The 27639-nt window shown below is 37.4% G+C and overlaps 1 protein-coding gene across 1 annotated transcript in view; it reads right to left on the reverse strand.

The window, feature by feature from the left end:
• Positions 1-653: 653 nt before the first annotated feature.
• The window catches only part of DPH6 (diphthamine biosynthesis 6), a 221488-nt gene continuing 194502 nt past the window's right edge, over positions 654-27639 (reverse strand). Inside the window, exon 15 of the mRNA XM_075754099.1 lies at positions 654-973. Within this exon, the coding sequence (XP_075610214.1) occupies positions 858-973 (116 nt within the window). The 3' untranslated portion in view covers positions 654-857. The remainder of the gene's footprint in view (positions 974-27639) is intronic.

Below are 27639 nucleotides of genomic sequence, written 5' to 3' on the forward strand. Positions count from 1 at the left end.
TATGATTTCTCTACAGTGCCTTACTGCCTCAAACAAAGTCCAAAAGACTTTCTCTCCTATACTGATTTTATATCATGTTATGAGTAAAGTATCAGTTGCAATGAAATCGATAGGAGCTTCACCTATGTGTTTGAGCCTGTTTTAATGAAAGCAGAGGTAAAACTCCTGTTGATTTTCTGGAGAAGACTGAAGCCCTGGGGAATACTGGTAGCTCTTTAATAAGAGCTGTCTACCAGATGTAAAGCACGAGGACACCCTCTCTTGCCACAGAAAGCAGGACGGAAAATCCTACAGTCTGGCCATCATCTCTGTTATTTGCTTTGGTAAAATGTGCATCCTGAATACCCCTCTGAAGAATTCTTCTCTGATGCAAGAAAAGGGTTAAAATCTGGCCACAAGTAAGGTCTTCATGAGTTGGCCTGAAGTCAGTAAATTTGACATAGAATTGAAAGGAATCAAGTCTTTAAAGCAGTATTGGAGCTAATGTTCTGGTTTCACCTCCCTCCAAAAGACCTGAAGTTATAATCAGCTTATTGTAACCAGGCCTAAATATATCAAACAAAACAACTGATGTGATCAGACTAACTGACATCTCCCAAGAGCCACCTGCTATTACCAGAACATATCTAAAAATAAGTGAGAAAAAAGCACAGTATTTTGAAAGGAAACCTTTATTGTTCATACAAAGCTGACTCTGTCACATATCATGAGGCATCATTAACAAGCTAAATATGACTTTCCTTAAATCAAACAATATTTCTTAGTGGAAGTATCCAACACAGTTGTGATCAATTCTTTTCTTTGTTCTTTCCTGGATGGAATGTGTGTTTTGATATCAACTCATCTCTTTCAAACTGCTAGCTTAACCAGCATGTTATATGAATAACTTCCTTTCCAGGTAAATCCACCACAGGTACTAAAATCAGAGCTGGGGTCTTCTTGCCCAAATATTTTTCAAGGTATTCTTGCAGTCCTAAAATAGAAACAAAACAATTAATGAACCTGCTATGTCTTTCTCTTATTTTCTATTGTGTCCTATCTCTTAAAAATTATTTCTAAATACATTTTTGAAAATTAATGTGGAGTGGCAATTAACAAAAGGAAGTGCAATCCACCTCTTGAGTTTTCACTTTATATAGAAGGAAGAATCATCATCTCCCACCTCCTCATTGACTAATTTGAGATGAACTTTACACGTTGCCTAAGGCCATAATTTAGCAAAACAGTTAAAAGCATGTTTCTCAACCTTGAGTGAGTGAGTGGTCTGTTGATTGCAGATATAGCAAGCTGAAACTAAGTGCAGGTAGTAAAAATAACTAAAGGCCAGTTGAAATTCCGTTCTTTGTAATTTTTGATAGTTGGATGATCAGCACGTAGTTGCCTGTAAATGAAATTCTGCTCTCAAGTCCCACTGTGGCGCATCAGGCTACTAGAAGCTAAAGTAGGTCATTTTTTAAAACATTATGAACATGATTTCCATTTGAAATCAATGGAAGCATGCCGCGTTGAAGATATAATGGAGGAAGTCCACGGTTAGCAACATATGTGACTGCATATCTAGAATTGTAGAGAGATTCAAACTCTGCTAAAAATACAGAATTTGGCTGTAGAGAGCTCTAAAGAGACTGGTATGTATGGCAGAAGTTTGTAAATTTAAAGTCCATTATGGGAACAGAATTAGTAATGGATAATATAGGAGAAAACTAAAGAATGGAAAATTTAAACTCAGCATCAAGACATTTCTGGTCATGTTGCAGCCTCAGTGGACATGCTAGAAATCCAGCCACACAGAACCCTTAAAGACGACTACCGAAAACCCCGCAAATGACTCTACAAAAGACACTTTCCTAATGGTAAGGTATGGTCTGCATGGGTCTTGGTTTCAATAAGTTATTTCTGTCTGCAGCTTCTGTGATGATGGCAGTTCTTTAGAACACTAAGCAATCTTGGCTAGAGAGGGTGTAAAGAGGGCAGAACTTGAAGACTGTCAGAGCTTTTTTTTTTGCATCGCTGCCTGTGAAAGTGTGAATAGACAGTTCAGTCAAAGTGTTACCTCATCTAGGATAAAACAGGAATCTTGCTATTGTATTCACTGAAGCCAAAACTCTTCTCCCTTGTTACCTGGCAGCAGTAGCATAAATTAATGTAATAATGGCAATGCTACCTATGAAATATTGCAAAGACAGTACCAGTCTTCTGAAATTCTGCTAACTTCTTTTTTACTAACAAAATAAAAGCCAAAGGTCAACAGTCACCTCAAAGGTCAAAGGACTTCATGTTGTGTGTAAAATGGACTTGGTCTTTGTATCGCAGATATTCAGCAGTGACCTGATAATGAAGGAGCAGCTAACATTTTCACTCTAAACTTTGATTTCCAAAAACTTTATAGCTGTGTTGTCTCAGAAGGCATTAAGATGAAGTGGGCAAAGGCAAGTCACCTGAAAAATCATCAATTCCACCCTATTAAAATTACATTTCCTCTTTTTTTCTCTCAATTAAAATTGTGAAAATATAATTTTAATCTTTAACTTTTTCACAGGCTTAAAAGCTGTGAAACAGTGCTAAAAACTACCATAACAACAACAAGCATTACTTTCAAATGGAGAATTTGAAAGTGAGGCTATCTGGAAAGAGAACTCCATTATTTTGTTTTTATGATGTGGCCAAAATAGCTGTAAATATTTACATTTGAACATGCCCTAGTGGACTTGGTTGCCAGCCAAAAGAGCCACCTTCCCAAAAGACCACCACCTCTCCTATTGCAAGTGCAAAACGCTGCAGCAAAGCCTACACGTGTAATTGAAATGTGGATGAAAATCTGGGACATGTGCCTCTAAATGTTTTATTATGCTTATAAATCAAATAGTTCGATACAAAACCATTCTACCTTAGACGTGCATCTTTATACATTTAAAAATTGTGGATAGAAGTCTGCTCATGCAAATTTCCCCTGAAAAGAGGAGACTGGGTCTTCTAAAACAGAAATCTGTACCAGACTATGTAATTCTGGCTGATACAATGCAAAAATTGACAGCTATAAATTTTACCTGCTATAAATAAGATACTCTAAATCTTCCAATAATAATTGTATATTTTTAATGATGTGACACTAATAAAGACACAATCCTTGTCTTTTTCAGTCCAGCAAATTATGCTTTTAGATAAATAAGAGCCTCAGTCAGGACTACGAGAGTTTTCTGGAGTATGTAACTCTTTGTTCAATTACACTTTAGATTTCAAAAATTTCTTTCCTTTATATCACTTATGGAAATGTTTGCTCATTTGCATGCCATACTTCTAAAAGTTGACCTTAAACGTGAAAACAAGTAAAGGACAGAGGGTTACAGCAAGTGTGGTTACTGGAGCTTTAACAGGAGCTATATATGATTGATACCTGTCTTGAGGTTATTTAATCTGCCCTGATACAGAATGTTTATTAAAGTACAAACAAAACCAGCTGACTAGCAAGCAAACAAGTGTCGTGTATTGTGCATGTTTTCATTTCCTGTGACAGTCCGCATTAATTATTACTACATGAAATTTGCTGAAAGCAGGCGAGCTTCATCCTGTAAGACGGATCCCCGCTACTCCCAACTGATGAGAAGTTCAGGGCACAGGTTCTACATGGAGTTTCTTTCTGCACTGCTATGCATTTTTCTATTGACCTGGGTACAGCTGAGGGTTATGGACATAACCAAAACTTAAAATGAACAAAAATATTTCAAAGTCACCAAAATTTCTGGCATTACAATCTATTTCTGCCATACCTCTATAAGGCCAAGATATGAGATCAATAGTTTGATGATCTCTTGCACTGACTTAGCAGCCCTTCCATATAACATGGCACAATCCGACACCATAAGCTATTGTTTTTAAAGGTGCTTTTCACACTAAGTAGATAAAACAATGTCCTGGGAGCCCCTGAAGGGTCATGCCAAATGATTAGGAAGATGATTTTTACATCTGTGCTGCCATTGGCTTCAGCGGGATTTAGGCAGTATGAGGTGAGGCCACAGAATCCACTTATGTTTCCAAAGTCAGGTCCCCGTGATTGCTGCCAGACACTTGCTTCACTGGATATTTGCAGGGGAGGAGTAATCTAATAGTTCATATTGAAAAGGAAAATGGTCACAAAAAGGAAGATCACATTTAGCCCAGTACATAAAAAAAATCACTTTCATATTACAACTACTATCTTTCCTTCACTTTTTAACCAAAAGATATTGTTACATTGCTTAGAGCAGGTTTTTAAATCCCTGAGCTAATAAAGCTCCATTGCTTCAGCTGCGGAGATCTGACATGCAGCATGTACTTTGAAAAGATGCGTCACAGGGGATCAGGTTCCTAACAGTTGACTAAGAGTTCCAGTCCCAAAAGATGTGCCCCTGGTGTGCAGAACACTTAACCCTTCGACCAGTACCAACATGACTATTCACAAATTATTGATGTCCCTAAATCCCTGGCAGATTGCAGACAGTTCTTGTCTCCCTTGAAGCCAAAGCATATGGTCACTAATGAGATGGATTAAAAAATACATATACACATTCAAGGCTTTGCCACATGAAGGTAAAGCCACAGAAATGGTGGAAGGTGATTGAACTGGACTGAACACTGTTAAATACATGATTAGCCTCTTGTTATGGATCATTTTCATTGATCTATATACAGTTTCACAGCATAGTTTAATTAAAGCTGTCTGAAACAAGCCTCTGCCTTAAATGATCAGGCAGAGCAATGAAAAGGTGAAACATGAGGAACTGGAGATCCCCCCTCCCTTTCTTAAACACCCAGCTGACTGTCTCTGTGGTTTACAACCATAGCAAGGAAGGAAAATGTGCTTTTAAAAAAAATTATCTGGTTTTACTGCTGTTTATGAAGCTTATGTGCCAGAGAAATCAGTTCAGGATTTTTCCCACACTTTTACTTAAGATAATATAAAATGACATAGCGGAATATAAGATTTTAAAACAAACCCTGTACATTTGGCTCGCTTCATTTTAGTTAATACCTTCCCATCCAAAATAAGCCCAGTAAACAAAACTATACTGTTGGAATATAAAAATGAGGCACTTTCAAAAATAGGATTTTGTGCTGATTTTTTGTTGCAGCTGTGAAGATTTTAAATGACAATATTGTGAACATTTTGCATAGTCCAATACTTGGCTTTTCATATGGTTCCTTATGGTTTTCTTGACTATTCTTGATGGCATTATTTCATATTGGTCATGTTGGTTGTTTCTCTGTTAAGGGACCAGGTTTTCAAAATTGCTCTGCCCACAGCAAAAATGGAGGCAACATCTTGCAAATAATTGTGTTTCCATTTTGAAAACATATCGGCTAGATCTTCAAATATACTAAGAGCCTACCAGTTCCAGGGAAAATTGGCCAAAGATATGTTATTTGATGCTTTTATAAATTTCTTCCAAAATTATAAAATTTTAAGTCAGTCTTGATTTTTTTTTCAAGTGGGAAACATTCATGTACACAAAAAGAGGGAAATCAACAATAACTAACTTAGGAGGACGGAAATGGAACTTGTTTTGGAAGCCAACCACTCCTGATTATTTATCCTGGTTATTGCACTAATTTCCCTTGGTCCTTCTGGGTTTGAGTGAGTTACAGTCTGACTTTGGCTACTTATTTATAATATCAGAATAGTGATGATTTGCATACTTCAAATGATGATCAGGGTGTAATTGAGTTTTGTAAAGGACTGGTAAAAAGGGGAGTTTCCTGGCAACTTTTGGCAGACTGGATTAGGCACAGCTCTGGAGATGATGTAAGCTCCTTCATGCAATACTGATGATGCACTTCAATCACTCTGGCCTGGGATATTTATCTGAATAGGAATTAAGCAGCTGCTTTGAATTCCAGGGGAAGTCTGTTGCCATGATATACGAGACAAATGACCAATATGAATTTGGATAAGGCTGTGAAACTGCTTTAAACCTGTGATTACCTAAGCCAGTCTTTGAAGCTATGACAATAAAAGAATTTGTGTTCTTTGCTACATAACTTTCAAAATCTAATCTGTGTTGTGAAGATTTCTTAAGCTGTGTCTAGATTTCTTTCCCTTCTTTCAAAGTCAACATTTGATGAATGAGCTTTCCTGTTGCATGGTAAATACATAATAGCATTTGTTTAAAAAAATTAAAAAGTAACTAACTAACTGGCATAATTTAGACTTCAACCTGCCCCCCCCCCCCCCTTTACTATTTCAGGCCTATTTGTAAAGTGTACACACCCCCAAAATTGAGGGAGAGGGGGGAAGAAATTACAGAGGGAGTTGCAGTTGCATTTGGAACTCAGGTCTCTACAAACACATGCTTGGTCAGATGCCAAAACAGCCACTCAGATCTGCACAAGTCTGTATTTGCAAACAATTCTTTCATAAAAATGTATCTTCAAGGATTTGTCACATTTCATTTCAGTTTGTCTGCATTTATGGACCCATCTACACTGAAAGGCTTTTTGCTTGTCACACCAAACTAGTTTTAGTTGTAACAATGAAAATGTCTTTTTCAAGAAATCACATAACAGATGAAAATACAACCTGGACTGGAAGCACTAAAGCCAATGTTAGCCATCCTCTTTCAGCTTGTCTGTAATACCAAAGAACTATTTCAGATGATTGCAACCTCTTCTGTGAAGGATATGTTTATTAGGATCCATACTGATAAGATTCTGCCATTTTGGTCATAAAATACTGCGTTTTGTAGCACAGATACATACAAAACAGAGTAACACTGCACCCAGCAGACCATTCACCAAATGAAATTATAGAATCATAGAATAGTTTGGGTTGGAAAGGACCTTTAAAGGTCATCTAGTCCCACCCCCCCTGCAATGAGCAGGGACATCTTCAACCAGATCAGGTTGCTCAGAGCCCCGTCCACCTTGACCTTGAATGTTTCCAGGGACGGGGCATCTACCACCTCTCTGGGCAACCTGTGCCAGTGTTTCATCACCCTCATTGTAAAAAATTTCTTCCTTATATCTAGTCTAAATCTACTCATTTTTACTTTAAAGCCATTACCTCTTATCCTATTGCTACAGACCCTACTAAAAAGCCTGTCCCCATCTTTCTTATAAGCCCCCTTTAAGTATCGAGAGGCTGCAATTAGATCTCCCCGGAGCCTTCTCTTCTCCAGGCTGAACAACCCCAACTCTCTCAGCCTTTCCTCATAGGAGAGGTGCTCCAGCGCTCTGATCATTTTTGTGGCCCTCCTCTGGACCCGCACAAACAAGTCTATGTCTTTCTTGTAATGATACAAAAATCTGCTATAAATGGAAGACCACAGTTTATTATATTTTACTGCTAGTCCTGTTTCTGCGGTGGACTTCTTGTCCCTTTGGAATCTATCTTGAACCTGTGAAACCAGTTCTAGCAATGTTTTCACACTGGCTATGGTGAAAACAATGAATGTTGCTGTAGGCTTGGATGGGTACCCGCAGGAGCCTAAGCAACTCTTTCTACAGCAGAGCAGAGGAAGATGAGCTGTGTTTCCCAGCATGCCTTACTGATAACTCCTGCTCTCAGAATCAGTGAGGAGAAGTTGCAAGTCTGCAACGTAGCAGCCATGGACCTTCCTGTTCATGGGAGATACAAGAAAGACGAGTGATTGGCTTATCTTAATCCAAACGAGCTAGTCAGTGAGGATGTCAGTGCTCTGCACCACCAGCAGCAAGAGGAGAGGGACAGCTGGCCTCAAATGACCAGCTCTGAAGGAATTCAGAAGTTGCCTCTTTCCCTTCCAGCCTCACCAACCTCTCCGCTGTTCCTCTGCTTCAACGGGAGGGTGTGGGAAGGAAAGAGGACTCACTAGTAATCAGGGAGGGCACTAACATTTACAGGAACCTCACTTTTCTAGAGCTGAGTCACTTGGCTGAGTAACTATGGAAGTTGTTCTAGACTATAGCTAATGCATTTAGAAAATAGAAAATTACTAGACAAAACAGTTATTTTTAGTGCTGGTTTGATTGTGGGCCTGTCAGCCTTGGCAACGCATCTCTTTTATCAACCTGCCACATTACCTTGTTCTGTTTTCAGAGCAAAGTTTGATTAAAGACCAATTTCAGAAAAGTTACTCGTTGTGGGCGTTAATTAGAGCTTTCTGGACTCTGCAGGTTTTAGCTTATGATCCGTTTCACTTACTAAACCCTGTAATTCAAGTTACATGAAGATGGGAATGAACCAACCCCTTTCTATTCTTCTGAAGGCTTCTGTTTAGCTCAGTCATGAAAGAACCTCTCTCCTTTCCTTCTCTCATATGTAATTCTAATTTCTGGCCTTTGCTAAACAAAATTAAAAATAATACTTCACATCTATAAAGAGTTTTCCAACTAATGAACTGAGACACATCCTTGGAGCTTCAGAATAGGGTAGGTAAACTTTAGGAAGCCTTTGCTTCTAAATAATGTTTTCAGTGGTGCCCAAGTATACTATACATCTTAGGAAAAACAGGTAAACATATTCCACTTCCTCTGCTTTTTTTCTGGGAGTGGGGTACTGTTACTCTGTAAGAGAAGGTCCCTAGCATTCTTCTCCTCCTCTCTTAGTAGCAGACAAGGAAAGCCTTTTGCCTTTCTGCAAGCAAAAGGCCAGCTACTAGCTCAAAAAAATCTTAAAAAGGTGGTTGATGAAAAAAGACTTAATAGTACTTGCAGGTAATAAGTAGCAGATTGAAGCAGAACTTATAACACGATATAGTTAAAATTAGGAACTATGTAATAAAATGAATGAAATGGAAACATTATTGGGATACTATGCAAATACAAGCAGACCAAAAAAAAGCAGCCCAAACCAAAATGTGACTCAGCTACACTGGGTATTTGAAACTAGGCTAAACAAAACAAGAAACCACATACTAAAGAGAATAAACCTGTGAAGGAGAAGATGACCTAAAACGGTCCATCTCTGTTTTCCAGCAGACAGCCTGCATGGGAGAACTGAGGCTGAATGACGTAGGATATTAAAGCAGAGTTCATGGATACTACAGTCTTAAAACATCCTCTCTCAAGTATACATTCTCTCCTGAACTTCCTCCCAAATTCTGAAACCTAAACTTGAGCTTAGTTGGAAATGGTATGAACTCTTCCTAAAGCTGTACGGCGCAACAGATGCACCAGGAATGCTGAGGAAGTAAGCAAATCAGGCAATCATAATCTTCAAATGAGGTTTTATAGTGATATTTAAAACAACTACAATTTCAATCCCAAATGCCATCCCTAAGACAATTACATGCCACCTAACTCTCTCTGGATAAACGTAAGGTACCTTCCAAAGTACACACAGTACCAGTCAAATTAGGTATGTTATCCTGCACATCAGCAGCAAGTTGCAGAAAGAAATGTGATTCTTTTAAAGACAAACAAATGTTGCTGAGCTCTTCTGTGCATTAGTTATGGCTGTTTCTCAGTAGAAAGAATTAAGTTTTAGCTTCCATAATAATTCTTTCAAGCTGCCGGCTATAGCTTAGAAAATAGCAGAGCATGAAAAACTCATCACTTTGTGTTTTCCAGTGTTCTGTTTTTAGCCATGTCCTATATACAAGTTGAGAATCGGCCTATACAAGGTTATAAATGTGCACTTTTGTTTAAAATGTCATTAACCTTCTGCACTAAATAAAGAAACACTTAAGCATGCCCTTCCACTACTCACAGTGAGGTCTAAATATAATTTCACAGAGAATGGAGGACTGAACTTTCTGAGTACAATCACTCAGGGAAGAACTTGTGCTTTTTCTAAAACCATGACAGAGTGCAAAGATCACGAGCCTGTTTTCCCTGTGTGCTATTTTTCAAGCCCGTAACGACCCAATCTCTTTAAGGGGTGGATGGTTATTGAACTTGTATGCCAGCTGTGCTCAAAAGCTCTGGGGAGGATGGGCTGTAATGACACCAAGCAGGGATGAGTTATGAATGGAGACAGATTATTACAAACATATGAAACAGTAAGGACCCATTTTTCAAGCGCCATCTAAGAATGCATTTCACAGTATGTGCAAGCACTTGTTTGCTCATGTAGTCATCTGAAGGCACCTACGCGGACAGATAAAACTGCAGGATTCACTAGAGGCTCACACACACGTTTTTTGTTGTATGCAAAATCAGATAAATGTGCACTTTCGTGATTTTTTTCACCCCGGATTAATTGAAAACTTGGTGTGAAAATGATCAACTGCAACAGCACCTGTGCAGTAATTATGAAACTTGCTTTCTCACCTTTAGGTCATATTACAGTTACTGACTCTTGGCCCGTAGTCCAAGAGCATGAGATGATGCAGATTTGCAAGTTGTAGGACAGTTGGTTGTGGTGCCCTCCAGGTAGGGTTGGGGACACTGGTGGGGCAGTGTGTGTGGGAAGCTCGGCTGTGCCTGCTGGTAATTCAAGAACTTTTATCTCCAGGGCCTGTCAATCTGGCACCTTTCACAAGTGTTAAATTCACTTAACTATATTTTTTAAGAAGCTGTCAGGAGACATACTGAAGCAAATATGTCCTTCAGTGGTTACACATGGACTCGGTTGTAACAATGTTTGTTAAGTGCTTTGACATCCCCAAACGATATGTTTGGTACAGCTTCCACATTTGTTCGTTTATTCAAGCCTGCTAAATAGTTTCTACAACCAATGGGTTTAAGAAATATCTGATTGGACATAGTGCATCCAAAAAGCCTGACCGTGAAGAGATGTTTATTTAACTAGTGGACACCGCATACATCTGCTGGTGGGAGAATTTAGTCTACAAACAATAGAAAAGGTTTCTGAAAGACTTTGTGGCAAGCATCTTTAGACTGGGTATGGAGAAGATCATATGGTCCTTGCTTTATGTCAAGTTAAGCTGTGATCATTTAAAATAATACTGATGGAATAGTTTTCAGTTTCTAGGCCAGATTCTCAACTGCTGTAAATTGTACCTATGCTAATTTACACCTGCCAATGAGCTTGCATAGAAGATTACATATTTGTATATAGTATCATGTGCAAACTAATGAGGTTATTTCTAGATGTTTACCACTGTAAAGAGCTCTGAAACTTTAAATCAATCTGCTGTAAATCTCATGTAAACAATTTATCGTAACAAAACCAGATGAAAGTGCACCAAACATGTTAAATGCATTATTAGGTTGATGAAGATCATTCATATTGATCCAGGTCTGGCTTCACAGCACAGTTTAATCAAAGCTGCCTGGAAGAGGTAACAAAGAGTGGTCATGGCATTCACTGCCTTTTGTCCTGAGGTCACTGATTTAATCCTAGGGCGAGTCTACAAATAACGAAAATTTCATTACTGCTGCATCTGACAACCTATCTGAAATTAGCTGGAGCAGACTAAAAGGAAGGGTAGACCAGTATTTAGAGGAGGAACAAACCCCAGCTTCTGTTTTAATGGGGAAATCATGCTGCCAGAGGTTGCTGATGATCCACCCAGCAGTTTGTGGGCTCTTGATAGCCACACAACTACCTCCCCTTGATCTGGCAGATTTACATTAATTGGATTTTTATCCTGTATGGCAGCGACCCAAGATATCAGTACCCTCTTATTCCCTACAGTCAAGGAAGAAAAGGAGAGAGATGAAAGTCTTTTGTTCCTCTTCATGGCCTCCAAGGATGACAAATAAATCTCACCGCTAGTGCTTCCTGTGTAATGTGAGCTCATAGTTTGTTACAGATTTGGGAACAGGAGACTGGGAGAGTCATTCAACTGTGTCAACCGACAGCAAAATGAAAGAAAAAGGGTCTGAAACTTGGCCACATAGTGATGTGAGCTGCTAGTCATTTTTGCTCTAACTTGAAGTTATTAACAGCATAATTTATTAACAGCATAATTTATTAACAGCCTTCAGCAAGACGTACGTGTCATTTTATCAGGCACTGAATAAACACTAAATAACAGACAAGGTCTACCACAAAGAGTTTACCATCAACATAAAAAAAAAGAGCTGAAAAAGGAACATAGGACAGGTAGGAAACTGAATCATAGAAAACCGTGCCAAAATGACATTATTTGTTAAGGTAATTTGTGGAAAAGCCAACAACTGACCCCAAATTCTGACCCATCGCACACCTCTTCTTCCTCTTGAGAGCACACCGCAGTGAGCACACTTGCAAACAAGGATATAGTGGCCAAGAACTGAATCATCCTTTTGCTTGGACTGCCTTTGGATCCCTGGATGTAAAAATCCCAGTCCCAGAAGAGCACTGCCGCCCGTGTTCCACCTGCTCTGTTGTCAAACAACTTCACTGCTCGGAGGCCTCTGCCATTCCTCCACCATCAACAATTGGGGTGGTTTACAGGTTATTTGAAAGTTACCTGTGGGCTTTATGCCAAAATAGTCTATCATATCTGTCAAGGGGCTATAGAGCTCACTGTCCTATGATTGCTTAATAAACATTACTATATGTTTTATACCACAGTGTATCACAAAAGGCTGCAACGAAGTTAAATTATTAGACAAATATAGATATTTAAAAAAGACTGTTTCATCACCAGAATAGATGGTCCTAAACAACTGGTTTTAACGAAGCTTTTGGAGAAGGCCTTTTGGAATTATACAAACTACACTGCCTTCCATTAAGTCTTGTACATTTTGTGATTTATAGCCACATGGGTGACAGGCACAGTACAGAGCATAGCCCAGCAGTGAATGGAAAAGCTGCCCAGACGTGGCCTGTTGCTTAGGGGTTCCAGGTTCCCCCAGGTGGGCCAGTTCCCAGACGCCACAGGTGGCCCAACACCCACAGGTGACCCCTCAGTCAGCAGCACCCACGGTTCCGCTGCTTGAACGCTGGCTCTTTCGACAGGAATTTCTAGTTCTGGAGCCTTAAGCCACATTTCTGCCAAAAACTATGTTAGCTCAAAGATACTGGATTAATAAAACTGAAAATGCTCAGAAGGAAAATGATGTGATGCTTTAACCACTTTTAAGAAACATGAAGTGCTAGTGATGGAAGGGTGACCTTTATCTTTCCCACAAACAGAAGGCCAACCTACACGGCGCAGCGAAACATGCTTTTGATTTATCCTTGTGCCTCATTCTGTTTTAAAGATGTGAGCTGTGGTATGAGATCTGGTTTTAACAATGTTGCAGGACTGCTAGGGGGAAATAAATTGTTCAAGAAGAGATGTCAGCTCTAAAGTAAAGCAAAGATGCCCACACAGCCCTCTCTTTGGTCAACACTGATACTTTATGCCATGGGCCTTAACTTGTCAGGGAATATCATACCCGCTGCACTGTAAAACGCAGTAGTGAGAAGGACAGGCTATAGAAAGCCATCAACATCTGTTCACAGAGAGCCACTCTTCTCCTGGAACATCATCACTGGACTGGTCTTACCAGTATTTTCTACACTACATTACCTGAATGAGTAGGCTTCTTTTTTTTTTTTTAAAGGCTTCTCTTTCAAGTTAGTTTTTCAATTATACTGCTGCTAGGAAGATTCATTAGAATGAGGCCATCACCTCTTTTTCTCTTTTGCAGAAAGCACATGCTGGTAGAAAAGAAGGCAACAAAATATGCTCAGCCTAGCTGAATTTTTGCCAAATCACTTTGCAGGGCAAAGAAAACTCATCTACAACCTGTCACAAGAACACTTCGGGTCATTAAAGCCCTACAAAATCTGGTATGACAAAAAGGTGAAACATGAAGGTTCTAATGGATTAGTCATAATCACCTGTATCATCACCATCATCATCGTCATCTAATCAGCTTCATTTTTGACTTCCCAAGAGCGAAGAGGCAGAAGAAAGGAAAACTAACTGGATCTTATCATGTATACTCAGAACTTCATGCTAAATACATTTGCGTCCTCCTGCAGATGTTTCCATTTGTAATTCTAGCAACTAATTTAGGTAAATCTAGCACTTTTAAATGCTACCAACATCAATACTGCCAGATTCAAAGTTACTGGCACACCTCTTTTTAGTAAAGCATAGCACAAAAGAATAAAATTATAATCTACTTGCTTAAAATATGAAAGTTGGTTATTTATTCCTCCAGAATTCTAGCTTTCTCTCAGGGGAAATCTGGAAGTTTTAAATTCATTGATCCCTTGCTTTGCCACTATTCTCTCTCCTTTGACCTTTTAGATATTTTTTGTTTGCTGTCACATTTTTGCTGATTTGTTTTTAAATTATAAATCTGATTTTAGCTTCATTTTTCTTAAACCACTTACCACAATCCTTTAGAAAAGTCTACTTGCAGTTTCATTCTTAAGGCCAACCAAAGATTTACAATATGCTAAACTGGGCAAATATTCTGTAGTAATCAGTACAATATATTTTATCCTCCATCATAATAATTTTTTCTGGCTCCATGTCGATATAACTTTTTCTGCTTTTTACAATGGTTTACAACTTAAATAATTTAATACAACAGTTGTTATATTTTTATTGCAAGCTTATAAAACTTGTACGATAAGTCTCTTCCATGCAATATATTAAACAAAGAAATGACAGAGAAGAAGGGGAACTGATGATTACTAAAACTGTAATTCAGTCTCCAAGTTCTGAACGTGTCATAAAGCGCTTCTGGCTCACTTGCGTACAGCACATCTTGTCAGAGTTCCTCAAATGAACCACCTCTCCGTATTCAGTTCTCCTTACCCGTTATTTTAATGATACAGGAAAAACAACAATAATTTTGCATTTCAGGCAATGTATCGATGAGGTGGCGGTCAGGGGAAAGGACCCAGCGTGAAGTACGAAGGGGCAGGACTGCCATTGCCAGCTCTGCCACCGCGTTGCTGGAAGTTCTCGGGCAACTTCTTTTGGCTTTAACAACGTGTATAGAGCTATGCTTTATTTAATTTTGCAATAGACAATATAGACAGGTGTCTCCTTAAGTCTGAGGCAGGACCTTTGTGTCTGATTTTTGTGTTTCTGAGCAACTGCAGTTCTCGATGCTTCATAAAATCAAACTCTGAATTTCATACTTCCGTTTTTTAGAATAGGAAAAATACTTTCCTGCCTTTGTGAAATGCTTTGAGATCGCTTGATGAATAATTGTTACTGCCTTAGTATATCTGACAGCTTATGTAAAAGATGCTGTTTCAATGCATCCCTCAATAAGACTCTTTTAAACTATGTTTTACATTACAGACCCACTTTACATACTTTTACAGACACAGTTCTGTCCATATCTACAAAGTAGGTCACCATATATCCACAAGAACATACAAGTCTGCTACTTCTAAAACTCCTTTGCTGATGATATACATAAAAATAATATTGATCTAAATTTATGTCAGAAGTAAATTTTACTGACATGGAAATGCTACATTTATTTCTATTTTTGGAGGAATTATTCATATTTTTGAAACTTAGGATAAAAACTTCAACTAGCTGTGGTACAGATTCTTCATCACCTAGTTCAGTAAACCATTTCTGCACAAAATGCATCACAGAAACCCTTTTCCTCTTTGCTGAGACTTTTAAAAGAAAAGAAGACATCACATATACTTTATAGAGGTAAAACATTTCAGTTTTTAAGGCCAGGCTTGATAAAAATCTCCAGAAGATATTTTTGATGGCTTGGCCAAAAAAACCCCATAATTAATTCCTGTAAATCATTTAACCGCATAGTCTCAATGCTCCTAATACAAAGGCTCTTTGTCTAGACAATTAAGATTTGTTAGTAGAAATCAGCTTGTGACTCCTAAGAGATCAACATAGTCAGCTGAGAAATAAACTTACAAACTTTTCTATTTGTCCGAAAATATGAAAAGACACCAAGTTGGGCGGGAGTGTTGATCTGCTTGAGGGTAGAATCATAGAACAGAATCATCGAATTTAGGTTGGAAAAGACCTTTAAGATCATCAAGTCCAACCACACAACCTGGTGTCATCTGCAAACTTACTGAGGGTGCACTCGATCCCCTCATCCAGATCATTGATGAAGATATTAAAGAGAACTGGCCCCAGTACCAAGCCCTGGGGAACACCACTTGTGACTGGATGCCAGCTGAATGTAACTCCATTCACCACAACCCTTTGGGTCCAGCCATCCAGCTGTTTTTTTACCCAGTGAAGAGTATGCCCATCCAAGCTGAATCAAATCCCTCTGTAGGAAGGCTCTGCAGAGGGATCTGGACAGGCTGGATCAATGGGCTGAGGCCAGCTGTATGGGGTTTAACAAGGCCAAGTGCTGGGTCCTGCACTTGGGTCATAACAACCCCATGCAACGCTACAGGCTTGGGGAAGAGTGGCTGGAATCTGCCTCGAGGAAAAGGACCTGAGAGTGTTGGTCAACAGATGGCTGAATGTGAGCTGGCAGTGTGCCCAAGTGGCCAGGAAGGCCATCAGCATCCTGGCCTGTATCAGAAACAGTGTGGCCAGCAGGACTAGGGAAGTGATCATGCCCCTGTACTCAGCACTGGTGAGGCCGCACCTCGAGTACTGTCTTCACCTTTGGACCCCTCACTACAAGAGGGACATTGAGGTGCTGGAGTGTGTCCAGAGAAGGGCAATGAAGCTGATAAAGGGTCTAGAGAACAAGTCTTATGAGGAGCGGCTGAGGGAACTGGAGTTGTTTAGTCTGGAGAAAAGGAGGCTGAGGGGAGACCTTACCGCTTTCTACAACTACCCGAAAGAAGGTTGTAGTGAGGTGGGTGTCGGTCTCTTCTCCCAAGTAACAAGTGATAGGACAAGAGGAAATGGCCTCAAGTTGTGCCAGGGGAGGTTTAGATTGGATATTAGGAAAAATTTCTTCACTGAAAGGGTTGTCAACCATTGGAATAGGATGCCCATAGAAGTGGTTGAGTCACGATCCCTGGAGGTATTTCAAAGATGCGTAGATGTGGCCCTTAGGGACATGGTTTAGTGGTGGACTTGGCAGTGTTAGGTTAACGGTTGGACTCAGTGATCTTAAGGGTCTTTTCCAACCTAAATCATTCTATGATTCTATGATAAAGGATTGGGTGGGCATAATAAGGGTGGGCATATTAGAAAGAAATCATTTGGAAGGCAGGAAAAACTTCTAAGGAATAAACAAGAAAGCATCCTTGTAATTTTAATCATTAACTCCTTAATGCTAGCCTGAACAGATAAATCAAGATCACAAAATGTCTAAAGAATGAGCTAGTTTCCATATGGAAATGTCTAAAAGTCATCCATTACTATTGCTGCTTTTCATATAGCAGACACTGAAATCAATATGCTGCACTGGTTCAGTAAATTTGTCTCTTAACAAGTTAATAAAACAGTGATCCCCACATAGTCTTTCTATGAAACTTTCATAGAAAAAAATGAGAATATTAAATGCACTAAGATAGGGAAGATCTGCTCCATTTGCTCTGCAATGATAATCTTTTACAAAAGAGGATTTTTATTATTAATTCTTTGCCTTCTGGGGATATTATAATTTCCTAGAATGTAAAAACGCCTTAAGCACAGCAATTTGCTGAGCTAGACTGGATTTCAGGATGTTTCAAATGAGCTGATAAACAACTGCATAATTAGCAATTATTAGATCAAGACTGTACATTACAGATATACGAGTGAACCATCCAATGGACAAGCAGGTTGCAGATACTGTTTTTAAAACTATGAGTCACTGTTATGCTTTGACGTGCATCACAACTTTTCTTTTAAAGAATTAAATACCCTACTGCTTATTTTTTCTTTAGAAATGCAGATTATTCTATCAACCAAATCCTTGGGGTCTTAATCATTAGACACATCCCTCTGCGCATGAATAATAAGGAGTTTACAGGCTGAATAAAACTCATGCGCTAAAAGTGATTAGACTGAATTTTTTTTTTAATTAAATAGTTACAAATCAATTGTATACACATGTTCAACTCAAGATCTAGTATATTTCTTAAGCCTAGAATTCTCCAGCTCCTTAAAGAAATATATTATTTTACCTTACAAAATAACGTCATCAGATATACTACAAAAAAAGTGTAAAATTAATGTAATTTGTGGTACCACCTCATTTTCAGGACCTGGGTATTTGTTACTTATACATATCATTTTGTCAAGCAGTCAGGGAGTGGCTGGGAAATGTGGCAGCTAGATGAGAGAGACAGCACTAAGGCTGCTTGAGATGCAGAATGAAGTTACTAGCTGAGTTTTTCTCTAAAAGAAACAGACGTGGAACAGTTAGCAGGGCTGATACCTATAGTGACAGCTTTAGGTTTCAGCGCAGATCTACCAAAATGATATGTCCATTGAAATGAATGGCACAGTTCACACTATTCACAATTACTGTTTTAATTCTGACTTGATTGCATTTAGGAGGACTACTTTAAAAGAATCTACAGTGATTGATTAATATGAGTCATGAGTATTATAAATGTCATTTTTAAAATATGAAAATTCAAATTCAAAACCACTGGTTTGCACCACGAACAAATCATGTTTTAAATTTAGGATGGAATTATTCTTATGTAATTTACCAGTTTGAAAGCTAGATGCCTAATGAAAAACAGCCCTCTGTTCCAAAAGATTATTAATCCCATTGTAAAATACACTATAGGATGAAGGGTCCCTTGGAGGTGTCTGTCACCCAGCACAAAGAACCTAGGTCATTAGGTTAAACAAAACAGTTAACTTCTTTTAGGCAGTTAGAAAAATTGATCTTTCCTAGCTGTCCAGGCAACTGTGAATTGCGTCACTCTTGTTTATAATAGCAACACGGAATTTAAATGGACCTCTGTTTAATAATTGATTTATTACTGCAGATGACTTCATTGCATAGTTCCTTACATGATCAGCTAATCCCTCCTATTTCAAATTCTTCTGGAATTGTTTTCCAGTCTCAAAACACCAGCTTCAAGTGGAAATTTAATCAATGTTCATAAAAGACAATAAAGCTAAAATGTAACACTTGTAACAGCAGAATGTTTTAGACATACTTTATTTAGAGATATATTACAATCTCTTTGTCTAGTAAACTTTTCCTTGTCACTCCCATTGCTCAGAAGAGTTTCGTTTTAAAAAGGTGCAGAATACAGAAGTCTGCCATTCAGTAATTCTAGCTTGGAAGAAGTTTTAGAGGAAATAGATCAGCTGCTTAGAAGCAGTTATAATCAGAAAAGCAACTATATAAACTGGAAGCTTCTTGCTCGGATCTGCTACTTTGTAGTCTGCATTTCCTCTTATCTTTGCAACTGTGAGAGCATTTCAAAACCCTTGTAAAAGTGATTGGTCTTCACATTTATCATGGCTGCGGGGCTAAATTTAGACTTTAGGCCAAGCTTTGTTTTAAGTGTTGAAAACAAAGAAGCTTTCTCTGACAGGTTAATTAAAATAAAGGAAGCTATTTAAATCTGCCCAAGGGCATGCATGTCAGTGGTAGTCTTAGTGGCAACATTTGGTGGGCAGTGTGTAGATGAGGTAGTCAAATGGATGCTCCATCGAAAAAAAATTTTTATGCAGCAAGCCCATCATATACATGCTATTAGGTAAGCTATATGCACATAATTTTAGTCCTAAAGAACCAAATTTAGCTAAGACTATTATATTGGTTCTGCTCTAGCTAATGTAATTATTAACTAAGGGTCACAAAGTAAACCTTCATCTCCTTTTGTGAAAGTATGAAGTACTAATTCAGTGATATATTTCCCCACATTTATAGGATTACTGGCACAGAATCCTTATAAAGCATCGTGGAGCTGGGAGGTGGGGAAAGGATTTTGGTGGAACAGGTTGCCATTTCTTGTATTCTGGGGTTCAACTAAAGAGTTTTAAATAGCTGCGTGCAGTAGCAGCATGGCTGCAGAAGGTCATGCTAGTAGCCTACAGGGATGTCATAGAAGAGTGATAAAGAAAAGCCATTCATATAGCAAACTACTCAATTTCTGGACTGGGGACACTTGTAGGTGGATCACTATGATTTGCATGGTTTAGAGACCTCTCTTCTTTCACACATACTGTCCTCTATAAATACGGGATTCTATGGTGCTGATTTTAATACTGAATGTGTTAAACTATTTTAGGCAAACACTAATCAATACAAGAAATGCAAAAAATAGTTTAAATTTGGAACAGGATTAAAGAAAATAATTCTGACTCCATTCTAAGTCAATGGTAAAACTAGTAATTTCAATAAGGTCATCGTGACCCCAAGACCATATGATAAGGTTTCAACAAACCCTGAAGATAACAAATGCACCTGATACAAATGAGGGCCAGCCCTAAGTAACCCACTATTTGCTCAGCCCAAAACCCTCCTGAAAACTGCACAAGGTACTGCAGAGAGGAACTGCGCAGGACAGTATAGGGAATGCTGATGACTGGGAATGTTTACTGGCACTATACCATCCTAGACATAGCTGTAATTACCTACAAAAAGAGACTGTATTGGCTGGTGGGACATAAAGAAATTAACCTCACACAGTGACCTATGTTAAGAGATCAAAAGAGGAGCACCCAGTTGGCAGTCTTTGTTTTTTCTTCTGATTCGGTTCAAGATCAATTAACCATCAATTAGAAACAGGTCTCTCAATCCTGACAGTTCTCTGTCACCTTTTGAATCAAAGAAAATGTCTTCCAGATAAAGTCAGCCAGCCAGAGCACAGCAAGGCAAAGCCATCCTGTCTCAAGATAACTCCAGAAGAGGAATCACTGCTGTTAAAGCAAATCCATGATAATTTTGCAGAAAGGCCCAATATTAATTCTTCATTTGTTATGAACATCAAAAAAGAAATTACCATTTGCTTATATACATACAGAATAGTGTCAGACATAAGAAATGCCTGAATGCTGACAACTATGTTCCTTCTCAATAATTTGGACATACTACATGGTAAGAACTAGATGTTTTTAGCAAGAACCATTCTGAGATTGAGTAGCTTTTCAATTTTTCTTCAAGTACTTGTAAAATTTATATTTTATCCTCACCTAATGCCAATGGCTGGCACACTTTTCTCATTGCTAGCTTTAGCCTACTATCTTAAGAAAAAAATCAGAGAATATACTCTATGATAGAGAAGGATACAGTTTGGCATATGTCTATACTATACTGTGTTTGACACGTCCGTACTAGGAAGGATAATGGAAGTATGACTTTAATATTAGTTCCGACAATAAGAAAAAAGACTTGAGTGTAGGCAACACAATCACATCACTGACTCTTTATAATGCTTCACTGGTTACGCTACTTTTATGAATTCTTAGAGCACAGCCTATATAATTCCACTTTACCAGTACTATTTCATGGGTTTGACTGCAGGTCATGTGCATACATTGCTGGTGCTTTACTTGCAAAATTAGTCTTATATATGCAATGTTTGAAAAGTCTGGCCTAAAGCCACAGTATTCTCAAAAATGCTTAATTTTTAGTCTTTGGTCTTTGTCACAGCCACTAAAACCACTTTAATAAGAAAGACTTAATTCTCTCATAGTAAGAGTAGACTGTGTATCTTCTGTTTATATATAGATTCATTTACTTACATGATATTGAAGTTCCAGTTACCATGTGACAGGTCAGTATCTACCACTCTGAGCACATCTTTACACATATTTTGTAAGCCAAGACCTTTTATTGCTCAACAGTATGTCAGCTCAGTAGAATGAAATATTTTCTATAGCAAATGCATTGTTAGAAACCAAACCAAACTACTGAATCCAAGCTGTCAAAAGAAAATGAAATATGTGTCTTATGTGGTCCATGGCACCACACACAAACCCAATAATAATTTCACTTTTGCAGGACAAGATGATGTATTTAGTTTCTGTATCAGTTTCTTTTCAGTTTACTGTTCTAACATTACAGCAATATATTTTTCGAGGTGATATGTTGGAAAGAATACTGTGATTTGAAATGCAGGCACAGTTCATTAATACTGTTAATTTCTTAAGTTTCAAAAAAGAAGGCAGCTTCTCAGGAAACTACAACTACTTAAAAGTAGCCATTATACATCAGATTTATCCTATTCTGACTTTCTCTCTTCAATTTTATGCAATGTTCAATGGAATTTCTCATGTCTCATAAGCATTTCCCATCTTAGGTCCTGGTCACCATTTGTCTCCAAACAGAGTAGACTCTCCTATGAAGAATAATAAGCCATATTCTTTTCTGGAACCACTTTAATTAAATTAGGTACTAACCAGAATTCTCTGAAGGTGATGAGTAGCTGAAAAGGAGAAGGGAGGAATATTTTCCTCAAGAAATAATTTTGTCAAGAAAGCATGTGCTCTCCTGAGCGACTCTGTGTAAATCATTGTCAACATACTGTGTAAAAGACTATTTTATGATTGTATGACAGTTCGCTATATGGACTTCACTGCTTAGAGTAATTTGCAAGTTTCCTTACAAACATTAAGGAAAACAAAAGTACTTTCTTTCTCAGACTTTTTAAAAGACACTGGTTACTCTGAGACCAATTCCTTCCCATTGATTACAAATAATTTCATTTTGCCGCCAAGTTGCATCCTTGTCTTCTGTGTCTCAGTGCATTCTCATTTCCCACTGCCACAGACTATTACTTGAAGGAGGAAAAAGCTCAGTTTAATCATTAAAAAAATGAAACAAATAAAATCAGACTAGAGACAGTAAATAGCCAGAGCCATTACTACAAAATTAACTAGCAAGAGCAAACTGTCTTCTTCATCTAAACTTTTAATTACTAATTCACAAATTATTAGTAAGTTTACTTACAGGAAAAAATAATTCATGCTAACCTTTAAAGGTATCAATAATTTTTAATAGCAAACATGCATGCTTTAAATCCAAAACACACTTACAGATTTCAATAGCCAATCTTTCTTCATCTTACTCTGTGGCCACAACATAAATGAAAATATATTTCATTGAACTGTATCTATAAGTAACAGTAAAATTTGCTACAAACAGATAAAATACTACCTGTATAATGACAATAAAAAAGAACCAAGCCAAGAAAACAGATCTGTCAGAATGATGATGATAAAATCCAAGCTTAGCATGTTTCAGGACAGTCAGTACATATTTTTTTTCTTTAAAGCAAAAGTAATTCAAAGAAAGGTGTTAAGGTCTGGTTAAGAAATATAAGCTGACAGCAAATTATGTACCAAGTTTAATTAGAGAATCTATGGCAACTCAAACTGTGTATCAGAAAAAAGTAAAGGGATTAGATCTGAAAGATCCATTTGTGTAAATACGAATTTTTTTTTTTCTTTAAAAGATGGTCTGACCTGATGAAAATCCCGACTCCATTAAAGTTGAAGGGAGTTTTGCCACCGACTTAAGAGCAGCCAAGATTTCATGAACTGCGTGTTCATTTACATCTGTTTACATCGTCCGTTTTTTATGTCTTTTAGCATTTTGGAATCTGCACTCCTGTGCAGAAGGAGAGTAGGCTGGAGAAGACATTTGGCTAGAATTCAGGAGACGAAGGTTCAACTTCTGTCACAGGCTTACTGAGAAAACCTGAATAAGTCACCGCCTCCTCCTCTGGTGCCCAGGTTCCTTCTCAGTAAAATTCAGGTGATGATAGTAAACTCCTTTCTAAGTTCCCCTGAGATCAAAAGATAAAAAGTGCTACAGCTAGGTATACTTTTTTTATTTTTCATAACTAAAACCACTGCTTACTAAATTCCAATAAGAAACCAGTGTGATGATAGTCCTGAAAGCACAAGATGAAAAACATAACTGGGAATTTTAGAACTGTTTTTTGCTTAACAAAAACGTGTAAGAAAGAAAAAAATAGCTTTTAGGTTGGTAATAGTGGCAACTATTAAAAACACTCCATATGTAAACACATGACAACTATGGAAACAGTTGAGGAATAAAAGTGGAAGTCCATAATACAATTAACATGCTTGTAAAGAAAAAGTCAGAATAGTGGAATCTCTACTTCCAGGTAATGCTTTGTTACAGTAGGTTGTATATTACCCTGGAAATGTCACTAATGCTGCATTTCATGAATTTTCAACAAGCTCCGCATGGACAGAACACTGAGCAAGATGACAGTCTTTCTTTAATCACTAACAGTTTGAACTTACTCCAGTAGTTATAATTTTTTTGGTCCACAGCCTGTAGAATGGCTGTAAACTATCTGGCCTTTCATTTTAGCTTCAATCTTGCAACAAAATCTGTGTGAAAGGTTCCCTGTGGCTACAACTTCTATCCACTTCAGCAGAAGGTCATGCTTATGCTTTTAGGGACAATAAAAGGTTTTAGCAAATTTTAGATAAATTCTATTTCTTTCCTGTTATTACTTGACTTTTTATGAGTTTTATCTAACATAAAATCTGTGATCCATAAAGAAGGCAAGCAACAACAATCACAGTCAAACAGCTTTAAGTCAACCTAGTGAACTAGTCAACCCCAGTTCACAACTACAGGATGAAGCTTGGGGGCTGATGAAGAAAGTTACCTCAAACACCAGATTAAAACACCCGTAGGAGCTTTAAGATCACGAAACAGAGTAATGAAGCTAATGCAATTAATTCCAAACATGCAGAAATATTTAGCCTTTAGGAGGAGATAAAGATTCATATCTGGTCACAGAGCATTTATCAAATGAACTAACATGGAATTGTCACTTTGCAAATTTAACACTACTAGTAAAACTAACAAGTATTGCTGCAGGAACACCAGCAGTTGTTTTAGAAAATATTGGCTAAAGATTAGAGTGTGTCTGCAAGTCTGGCTTTTTAGTGAAGGTGAACAATTTGGGGGGAAGGGTTGTGCCATGAGAACTGTATCAAGAGCTGTAATGTTGAATCCGATCATTTCACATGCAAAATGTACTTTTCCCCAATTTCCAGTCTTGCAATTTAACTTGCAAGTATATGAAAATCAAGGAGAGTTGTTTCATTCTAATATATTCTAGCCTTTGCAAGAAACCTATTCTTCTCCCATTTTTCCTGTGAGGCAATGGATGGCAGAATAATAGACAAGAAACAGCCTGTAAAGTACAAGATCAACAGTACAGGGCCAAAATTTGTTTTCTATTACTTGAAACAGTCTCTCCAAAATAGAATTCTGGTATATTAAAAAATGAGTTTGGAGAACCCTGAACAGCTATTGCCAGTGCTGGTCCTATTTTATGAATAGAGAGAACACTTCAAATGCTAGACACTGCAAACTAAGAAGCAGGCAAAGATGAGTTTGCAAAGTCGCAATCAACTGCAAATAACAGTTTGCATGCAAACTAAAGTAAAACCTTTTTGAGATAGACTTCATAATACCAGAAACTTAAAATGGTTTCTAAAATCACTGAGCCTGAATTTCAGCTGAGAAGAAAATATCTGAAATTTCTTAAAACTTCAGAAAGTGTCAACAGCCTGCTTAGCCAAATAATGAACACATGAAAAACCCAGAAAATGTTAAGCAGTTCAGCAAGACAAAGATAAAAAGGAAAGCTTAATACTTTAGCTAAATGTGACCACAAAGGGCTTGTATTTACCTACATATAAACCATAGTTAAAACAGCATGAAGGAAAAGAACTCTGTACTTCAAAATGTCTTCTCTATTCTAAGATGATATTAGGATCAATTGAGTGACATGAGGAAAATTTTCTTGGCAGAGAGTCAGGAGCCAGAGGAGATTCATGTGCACCTATATATATATATATATATATGTATAAATATATATGAATATGTATATGTACTTTTTTTAAGTGTAAGAATGTTCCTACCTCTTCATGTCTAGTCTAATATTCCAAGCTGTGATAAATCAAATGGACTCAGAAAATGATAACGAGAGAAAACATAATATCATATAATAATTTTGGCATCTTTTAAAATATCAGGTTTTACATATCTTTTCCAGTAGAGTTACTAAAAATGAAAGTTCCACAGGTAATAACAAGTGAAGTGCTTTAAATAATATTTCAGCTTTAGTAATAACCATAACTGAAAGCTGTACATTTTAAGTTTGTAAATGTTAATTTACTGCAGTGTCATAACAAACTAAAGTAGATGAGAAGCTTTGTATTAGAAAAACTGGATTATTAAAAATGAAGAACTCACTGTAGGTTATCTTACGTTTTTACAAGGAAGGAAATGATACAGTCTAAATCAAGTTTCTTCTGAGCATCTACTCTTTCTGGCATACTTTATCTCTGCATCCTGTCAGGTAACTAGATGTCAGCATTCACTTAATTTGGCTGAGCAGCATGGAAAAGCTTGAAATATCTTTATATTATGAAAGTGAAATTCCCATCATTTAAGAAAATAATGAAAAAATACCAAAAAAATTCAGTATTTCTAAAACCATGTATCATATAGACATAAAAAGCACAGGAAAAAACCTATTATGCTTCTGAACAGGGAAAGGAAAATGTTTGTATGCACAACATTACTTTGGCATGGAAGCTGACCTTTTTTTATAATAATAATTAGTTGCTCAAACTAGGTTAATTTCACAGACTATGTTTCCAAGGGTTAGTTTCACATATAAATTGTTCTTGTGTGGACAACGCAAAATTTTTACATTTCATTTAATTTTCTAATCTTCACTTCTGATTTAAGGTATTGATCACAGTCCTCTGGTTACTAGATACTTAGTTCTTCAGGATTGTTAAATATTTGTTGTAGGATTTTTATTGTTTCCCCTTATAGTCTTTATATGAGGCCACTTTTAGCAGGATAATTTTAGACATAAGCTTCAGTTCAGAAAAGTAGATACACATTTATATGGGTGGAGCAGGTATGTGCATACCTATGGTATGGTGCCACATTTGCTAGTGCAATTTTCTTAAATACATTAAACTATATATCTTAAAAATAAATAATATTTCACATGGGTCAATTTGCATGATGCATGTGCACATATATAAAGAATTTATAATGCTGTACATGCTACTGTTATATTTTGCCCTTTCTTTTAGAGCTTCTTCCACATTCATGCCAGTATATTCTAATAAAGGATAACACGGTGTTTCCTACAGCTCCCACATACTTTCCTAAGTGTTCTGTTTTGTTTTTTATCTGAAAGGCTTTCTGAAAAATAGATAGTAATAATAATTCACGGCTATTTTGTAATCTAGAGACATGACCAGGATTTACATTACAAACTACATTATCTGTGAGTGTTTTGCAGTAACTAAAACATAGTTATTTATAAACATACCATCTTGCTGTTCTTAATTGATAACATGAGGTTTACTATAGGAATTATATAAATAATAGTATTATTTCTCAGTTGATTTTATATAAAGAGTAAAAGGCTAAGTTATCACTGCTATAGGGCAATTTTGTGTACCATGAAGTGAATGTACAGAGGCTGCTTCATGCTCTATTTTCAAACTAAAATGTGTTGTGTCACTAAGAACCCAGAACAAAAGTATTGCATTGCTTTCTTCTTTCTCCTATTGTGCCAAATTTTAAAATGTATGTTACGATATCATGGAATCAACACGAAAGAAGGCTATTCTGTGCAGTGCAAAGCCCTGAATACACACACCCCAAGTCCTGTGTAGAACTGTTTTCATAAGGAGAGGAAAGACAGAACACCATCTGAAAAACATTAAGAAATCAAAGATAATTTAAACTCATGAAAAGTTTTTGGTGCTTAAGCATAACATACTTAGGAGGCCATGAGTTTTCTAGGGAGTCTGGTGATCTTGTACAAACAAGTGTTGAAGTCACGGACAAACTGCGCAAGGTCAGTGACAGAGGGGACAACAACAAACTAAGCCTACTCGCTCAACAACAGTGAGCATTTCAAATGGCATTGAGACGTTCTCTTTAACTGAAAATCAG

The sequence above is a fragment of the Balearica regulorum genome, chromosome 5 (genome assembly GCF_011004875.1).
Source record: "Balearica regulorum gibbericeps isolate bBalReg1 chromosome 5, bBalReg1.pri, whole genome shotgun sequence".
NCBI lineage: Eukaryota > Metazoa > Chordata > Aves > Gruiformes > Gruidae > Balearica > Balearica regulorum.